This window comes from Helianthus annuus, chromosome 11 (assembly GCF_002127325.2).
Source record: "Helianthus annuus cultivar XRQ/B chromosome 11, HanXRQr2.0-SUNRISE, whole genome shotgun sequence".
Classification (NCBI taxonomy): Eukaryota; Viridiplantae; Streptophyta; class Magnoliopsida; order Asterales; family Asteraceae; genus Helianthus; species Helianthus annuus.
This window is the reverse complement of record NC_035443.2, coordinates 55,902,938-55,911,886: the sequence shown is the minus strand read 5'-3', so window position 1 is coordinate 55,911,886 and position 8,949 is coordinate 55,902,938. Positions and strand designations below refer to the sequence as shown.

Below are 8,949 nucleotides of genomic sequence, written 5' to 3'. Positions count from 1 at the left end.
ATACCATCGCCTAAACTAGGATGTCTTGCGTTCAATACAAGCATTACATGAGATGATTACATGACCGTCTCTGGCCAACTCGGTAACACAAGTGAGTTTTGCAAAACTTTTGTCAAACTCCCACAACCCTTTTAATCTTCACCCTCGCGACTTGGTGGTATTATTGATTCCGCCGCAACGCGCGGGTCTCCCACTATTACATCTATAATACTAAATTATTCTCTTTTGCCCAATTCTCTTTTGCCTAATTTTGATTATGTGCCGCATGTCTTTACTAAATAAACTATTCCCACGTTGACAACATACAAGTTCTTAATGTTTAAGAACTTGAATTAATTTCGATCCAGCCCTAACTTCACGTATGCATGTGATGTAAATTTTATAATTTAAAATAAAAAAAAGACAAAAAAGCTATTTAGCTATAAGCTTTATATTGTTATATAATCTAGTTTTATAATTCAAAATTAAAAAACGACAAAAAGGCTATTTAGCTATAAAGCTTTATATTGTTTACATATTGGTGTTTAAATTAAATAGAAACTAGGTTTTGAGTTTGGTTTTTTTTTTTTCTATTGTTTTCTATTTAGAGTAAAATGTCTAATTCTGTTTGTTTTTTCGCATCTAAATTTAAAAGCTTTGAAATCTTATTATTTTTCATCCATCTCGTTAACTTTATCCAATGTTTTAACGTTAAGTCTGGGTTGTTTTCGTCCTCTTAGACATTTTTGTGATGATTAAAGGGTTTTGGTGGGGAGAAAGTCAACAAGGGATGGATCTTTATTTATGATAGTGTATTTTATTGTAATAAAAAAAATAGTATTAAGCCCCCTGTGTTGCACACACAGGAGGGGGGCGTATTAATGTCGATCTAGACCTGCGCGTTGCGACGGGAATGTTAAACGGGGAAATATAAGGATAAAAACATTGGGCCACAGACGCACACTACGATATGTTAACTCGTAAATTTTAGATCGCAACGTAATATGAAAAATTTGTAAAAGATAAAAAGTACATAAGATCAAAGTTGAAAGTGCAAAAGTTATTTGGTTAAATTGTAAAAGATGTAAAAGTATGGAGTTAAAAGTAAAAAAAAAAATAAAGATAAAAAAGAAGAAAAAACAAAAAATAAGTACAACCCTTCAAACATACAAGTACAACCCCTCATGCATATAACACCTGTCAAGTATGAGATACAAACCCACCATATACAAACAACTTACAAATTAATAATATATAAATTATTATCATTCTGGCTTTGGCTTGGTAGAGCCTCATGATAAAAGACTAGGTTTCAGTTATCCTTATCCTAACAAGGGTAAAATTAGGAATATATTGGTGTAGCTTACAACTAGAGTAGAGTGGCATTCGCTTTTAAAGAAAAAACATTGTAACTTTGTTATTTATTTGTTGCAAATCATTTAGAATTTTGATCATTAAGTAAAGTATGGTCAAAAGTCTTCTAAAACCTATTACGTTAACAACCATGATAACAACCCCTATAATCTTTTTAAGATCATAACAGCTGGTATAGTGCAATTATTGGAGTTAGAGTTGTAATATATTCAAAACAATCATGTGTAAAGGCATTGCTTTTCATTCCACTCATCACAACAAATTATTCTTAGGTGTCCTTCTCAGGCTTCAACTCTCTGTTTTAGTTAACAAAGATTACTAATCACATAAAACCAATCCTTTAATAATTAGGGGTAGGGGTGGCGATCACTCATCATTCATATCATCTAATCAAGTTCCGTCATGTCATCAACCATTATTTCATCATACAACATTTTTTTAGTAGAAATGGTCATCACTAGTGATGGAATTCCATCACTCACAACCTTTTTTTTATTTTTTTTTAAATTATAAATTAACAATAAAACACTAAAATTATAAATTATAAATTTCATTTAAATTAAAACATACTAGTTTAATTAAACATACAAGAAATATTTTAGACTACAATAAAAAAAACATACATAAAGAAACTCTACTCTTCGTCCGAATTAGGAAATTCCAAACCTAAAGAACCTACTAGTTCAATTAAATCGTATCTCAACCGAAAATGAATTTCTTCATCACGCAAGTCTTATTGGATATTTTCGGGAACGTGAACTTGTGTAGGAGGATCCGACACCCAATCTGGAGATATTGCATGTCCGTCTTGTTTGATTAGCATATTGTGCAATATGATACATGCGTATACCATGCTATGTATTGATTTCTTATTCATCGCACGAACCGGTCGGCTTAGTATGCCTCATCTACCCATTAAAACACCAAAAGCCCTCTCAACATCTTTTCTTGCCGATTCTTGCAACTTTTTGAACGTCTTTTCTTTAGCCTCGACAGGAAATGAAGGAGCTTTCACAAAAACAGACCATGATGGGTAGATACCATCCACAAGAAGAAAGCCTCATCTTCTTTATGGATACATTCTTGCAGCAGTTTCAAGACCTTAAAATCCAACTTGAAGATATAACATCAGCCACCGACAACTTCAACGATGATAAATGTATTGGAGGTGGTGGTTTTGGGAAAGTTTATAAAGGAGAAGTGTCTCACTCTAAGGGACGAATAACGGTTGCTTTCGAGCGTCTGGATCCTAGGCATGGACAAGGAATACCCGAGTTCTTGAAAGAGATCACAACGCTTTCCGGTTACCACCATGAAAATCTCATCTCTCTCTCTCTTCTGGGATTTTGTTACCAAGGGGATGAGATGATCTTGGTATATGACTACGCATCTCGTGGATGCCTTGACTGCTATTTAAATTCACCCCATCATAGGTGGTTACAGCATCTTAAGATATGCATGTATGTCGCACAGGGGCTAAGGTACCTTCATGATCCAAGGGGGACACACCAAAGACTTATCCACTGTGATGTAAAAAGCGCCAACATCCTACTCAATGCGCAATGGAATGGTAAACTTGCTGATTTTGGGCTATCAATAATGGGCCCCGCAAACGAGAAGCAATCAATTATTGTCACCATGGCAGCAGGTACCATTGGATACTGTGATCCGCAGTATGCGATGACGCACACCTTAACAAAAGAGTCAGATGTATACTCTTTCGGTGTGGTCTTATTTGAAGTTTTATATGGGAGGTTATGTTGTACATATAGCAATGGTCGTGTTGAGCAGAATTAGTGTGCACGTGGATTGAATGCTATGAAGAGAAGAAGTTAAACGATATCATCTTTAAAGATACAACCATGCAACCATTGGAGCAGAGCGCTTTAGAAATTTTTTCTGATATTGCATATCGATATTTGAAGGAATCTCGTAAATATCGGCCAAGGATAGCTGAGGTTGTGACAGAACTTGCGACTGCACTTGGATATCAGAAGGTACATTATGTTTGTAGGATGTTAGCTTATTTGGGAATTTCACTACACTTACATAGAATGAAGATACATATTTTTATAAGGGGAGCTTCTTTAAAAGGCATAGCAAAAATGTTATTTTTCTCCTTTAAGTGTTTTTTTGGTTCCTTTCTGATGTGAAAGAGTTCAGTTGATTCACTCTAAACACCAAAGAAATAGGATTGCGGAATGAATTAAAATTGAAATACACCAACGAATTGAAATGAAAATGTTTGCATATGATAACTATTAGGGGTTAATTTTTATACTTATGGATCACTTATCCTTAGACCTGCCTGGATCACTGATCCTTAAACTCTGATGCAGGAAGTCTGAGGATCACGGATCCTTATTATTTTTATAACTTAACTAACAGTTGTTCCTTGTATATTTTCGTAATGGCATGCAGGTCATGGGCAATGTTGACTGAGTCATGGCGAGAATATCGGACTGGAATCGTTGAAGATGTTGGACGTGTGGAAATGGCTCAACGTTAACTTGGTTGGACGCGGTCTTGCACCATTTTCGGACTTGTTTGTTATTTCTATTTTAAAGAGGTTGATCAAGTTTTAGATAACAACAACTTCTATTAGCAGACACACATACTCTCTCGCGAACATCAGCTCTTGAATACACTTACACTTTAGAAAACATTGTACAACACTTGATCAACTTCCGAAGTTATAAACTCTTGTTAGCCTAATACATTTGATAGTGATAATTTTCACTATCCGAGGTTATTTGTGCCGGAGATCACATTGCGATCAAGAGCTTTTCCTTGTATAAATCCTTGTGTTCATTGTTCATTCAATTGTCAAATATACAAGCACACTACCTCACAAAATCAGATTTGGTTACATTATCCTTTATTTGATTTTTGACCAAAACAATTTGGCGCCCACCATGGGGCAAGTGGTGCCTCCATTTTTGAAAAAATATGTTTTTTATTCATTTCTATTCAACATCATCACTTCCATGGCTTCTCAGGGAAAATCCACTTCAAGTGCCATGCCGACGGTTACCTCATCCCAAACCAGTGCATCATTTCCTCCAATTCCACCACAATACCCGAAAAATCCGGATAACACTCAGACGAAGACTTCATCAGTCTTCCAAGGATCAAAAGTTTCTACTAGTTCTTCCTCTACTAATACTAACAATAATATTTCTGTTTTGTTTTCGCAGATAAAAAGCTATATGGAACAACAGGACAAGACTAACCAGAGGATCCTCCGGGAGATTGATGACATCAAGAAACAGAAGAGGCCAACAGAGGATCACTCCCCACTGATGCCTAGGATGTTGGATTTTGTCACCCCAGCAAATGCAGCTCAGCAGTCCAGGATGCCCAGCACGCAACCTCAAGGATCCTCCATTCCACAACAGGGATCATTGGCAATGACCCTCCCTCAAGGATCATCGATCCATCAGCTTGGATCATTGGCCATGACCCTTCCTCAAGGATCCTCTATCCATCAGCATGGAGCCAGTCACAACCGGCCAGCATCAAGGATCCTCCATCCGGTCTGAAGGATACATGGAGACATTTCCGGCTCACGGATCCTACTTCAACAATCAAGGATCCTCATCCAGGGTTCAAGGATTTATGGATTACACAACCAGACCACCAGTGCAGACTCACTCTGGTCCTAATGTATTTCAGGATCAAGGATCCTTAGGCAGACAATCTTGGGGAAGCCCTGAAATTCATGAACGGGATTTCATCCATATGCAAACTATTGCTTCTTCTGGACCTATTGTTATATCAGACACGTCTCACCCTTGATATATATAACAACCCTCAAAAACGTCCTAAAACACTCCATAATCGAAAAACCGAACTCGCGTAACGTTAGTTAGTTTGAAAATGAAAAAAAAATAATAATTATATGTCTGTCACGGGCCGCGACAGACTGAAGGAAACCCTTTCGCGGGGCGCGAGACGCTTGTAAATTTCCGGTCACGTACTGGGACACGTGTCATCCACGTGTCACACCTATACCGCTGACTAGTCAAACCTAAACCCTAGCTAGAGGGTCTCGCGGGCTGTAAGGGGATTAGCCCGAGGCTGTCGCGGGGCGCGAGAGGGTCAGAAATCAAGTATAAATAGAGCATTCGTTCAACAATTGCAATCCGTTCAATCTATTTTCTTTCTCTCTACATATAACTCGAAAATTATACACCCAATACCCCTAAATTCACAGAACTCTGGCTCGTTGTAAGTGTTTTAACCCCTGGTCACTTATTCGATACCTTGTTCGATCGATCTTGAACCCAACAACGGATGCCAAAGCGCTGCCTGATAAAAGCTATGCTTTGTAAACTACGTTTGGTTCTGATCTCGTGATGTATTGATAAAGTTGAATTAGGTTACTATACTAACAAGTGTGCATTATATATTTTTATTAGGAACTCAGGAAAATCATTACCAGGAAGCTTATAGTAAAACCTAAGTTTATAAAGTGAGTCATTCTTTCTTTTTACCAAATTACGTTACAAAACGTTAAATGTTTTTCAGTTATACTTATAGGGATTAAGTCTTTGTAATCCATAATTATTGCCAGTAATTGGGGTTTTGTATACATTACTAGTCCACAGTCACTAAGGGTGTGAAAGGAACCATTACTATTAGGTGACAGGACCCAAAGTAATATGACCACGAGCACGGGGGATTGTCCCCAGTCGCATACTTTGTTGAATAATTGATAGAAATATACACTGTAATTCCCCTTAATACTGTAAAGTTATAACAATTAAAATTTTTGTAAAATGGAATGAACTCACCAGTATTTCTTACTGATAAAATGTTTTCAAAACGCGTTTTAGGTAACTTGATGTGAAGCTATTAGAAGCCAGCTATGGAGCACTGAAGACTTAAATAAAGTGGCTAAAAGTTACCTAAATAAAAGAAGAAGTTTATGTTTTCAGCAATTAGGGTTTATCCCTATAAATACATTATAAATGAAGTATGGGTTTTTAGCCCATTTGTAAACTCCGAAATTATTTCCTAAATACGATCCTGATGATTTAATTCCGCTGCAATTTTAATAAACACCGATACCACCAGTCAGGCTCGCGACACGCGCTCCCAAGGTAGGGTGGGGGGCTGCGACAGAAGGTGGTATTAGAACCACTAGTTTAAGCTATTTAGGTGTTATTTTAATACCTAAATTTTAAAATGTTTTGTTAGAAATTTTATATAACTTATGTGTTATTCTGTGTAAATAAATCTTAATAATTATATTATGATTTTTATATTATTTTGATGATTTTTGAGTTCACAGTATGAGTGATCAAAATACATCTGACGCCTATCATCACATGTCCAATTCTCCAATAGATGAAGGATTATCTAATAGATGAAGGTTATCTGAGACAGCAGCTGGATATATAGCTGATACCGAAGAAACTTTTGTTTTAGAGAAAAAATGAGGAAGCCTTTCCACCTAAGAAAAGGGGATGGTTTAATAAAGAGAAAAGGGAGAAAAGGAGGAAAAGGAAAAACCAAAAAGCCACAATAACCATAGCTGGGGGAACTGCTCAAATTCCACTAACTAGACCTCTTTGGGAGGAACTGGATAGGAGATTAGCCAATCTTGATATGTTCCGAACCGCATAAAATATACTCGACCTTAATCATGTAACAGAACCTGAACCACAACTATTACCTTTATACCCAGAACAACCTATAGCACCAATACCAATGTACCCAGAACCAAATCAAGAAAACCCACTGCCAATACCAGCTTTCAACCCAAATGAAATACCCAGGTTACCAGCACCAAACCCACTAGAACAATGGTGGACTAACGACTGGGCATTTCAAGACCTGATGAACGACCCATATCCCTACATGCCATATGGAGAACCCATACCAGCTTACAACGAACCCGCACCAGCCATAATGCCACCCATGAGTCAGGAAAACGTAGCTGAACTTCGCCACTATGGTGAAGATCTGATTGAGGAAGGAAATAAGATACGCCGCGTAGAAGAGAATCTCGTCTGGAAATACGACGAGAGTGAAATGCAGTACTGAAAAACCACAACCAAATACTATATATATATATATATATATATATATATATAGAATTGCGCTAAAATAAGAACCACCTCGAGTTGTAAGAACCGCGAGAACTTTTTGATTTGGGGCGAGGTGGACCAAATTTTTTTTTTTCATAAATGTAGATGCGTGTATTATAAACACATTTGTAAAAAAAATTCAAAAAAAAAAAAATGTCGTGTTCGTAGTTTTGAGCACCACAAGTTTGTGTTTACGGGTACCGTAAATTTTCCGGTAAGATTTACAGTACCCGTAAACACAAACTTGTGGTGCTCAAAACTACACACACGACATTTTTTTTTTTGAATTTTTTTTCAAATGTGTTTATAATACACGCATCTACGTTAATGAAAAAAAATTTGGTCCACCTCGCCCTGTACGGTGTAGTTCTCACGGTTCTTACAACTCGAGGTGGTTCTCATTTTAGCGGTCCCCTATATATATATATATATATGTATGTATGTATGTATCGACGCATAAAATTACTAACGTTTAGAATTTCAGTTGTAGTTTATATTGATGCATAATATATATATATATATATATATATATATATATATATATATATATATATATATATATATGCGAAGGTTCAAATGAAAACCATTAGTTATCGCGAAAACTCGAAAACTAACTTAAAAAGCCAAAAAAAACGTACCAATTTTTTTTGCATACTAATTTTCGCTATTTTAGGTATATAAAAAAAACTTTTTTTCAAAAAAAAAAAGTGTAGTGCACATGTGTTGTTTTGAAAAAAAGTTTTTTTTTATATAAAAAAACTAGCGATTTTTAATAAAAAAACTGAAAAAAAAAATTGTGTGTGTTTTTAGGCTTTTTTAGTTAGTTTTCGAGTTTTCGCGATAAAAGTGGTTTTCATTTGAACCATCCCCTATATATATATATATATATATATATATATATATATATATTATATATAGGGGAAGGATGTATAGAAAACCCACTTTAATTTAGAAAACCCGGGAAACTCAAAGCTCCCGATGTTTTTTTTTGAAAAAATTTACACATGTTATAAACATGTTTTTAAGGGTTTTGGGCAAAAAAAATCAAAAAAGCGCCGAGTAGATATTTAAAAAAAAATAAACAAGTTTTGGTGTAACACATGTTACATTCATCTGACATATTTGTAACATGTATTACACCAAAACTTGTTTATTTTTTTTTTAAATATCTACTCGGCGCTTTTTTGATTTTTTTTTGCCCAAAACCCTTAAAAACATGTATATAACATGTGTAAATTTTTTCAAAAAAGAAAACATCGGGAGCTTTGAGTTTCCCGGGTTTTCTAAATTAAAGTGGGTTTTCTATAGATACTTACATTATATATATATATATATATATATATATATATATATATATATATATATAGAGAAACGGGATCAGGAGGAAACGCCCAAAAGTGTGAGAACGCATCCTGGCCCAACACGTAGCGCGGGACATGATCAGGGTCCGAGGTTTTTTTTTTGTCTTTTTAGTATACTTCTCCTTTCCCGATTTTCGCGT

The 8,949-nt window shown here is 35.7% G+C and overlaps 1 protein-coding gene across 1 annotated transcript; it reads left to right on the top strand.

The window, feature by feature from the left end:
• The first annotated feature begins 2,382 nt into the window (after positions 1–2,382).
• On the top strand, positions 2,383–3,862 carry LOC110888060 (probable serine/threonine-protein kinase PBL26). Its single transcript, XM_022135603.1, has 3 exons — positions 2,383–2,727; positions 2,827–3,026; positions 3,775–3,862. Exons 1-3 carry the CDS (start codon positions 2,383–2,385, stop codon positions 3,860–3,862), a joined length of 633 nt encoding a protein of 210 aa, XP_021991295.1.
• Positions 3,863–8,949: the final 5,087 nt, after the last annotated feature.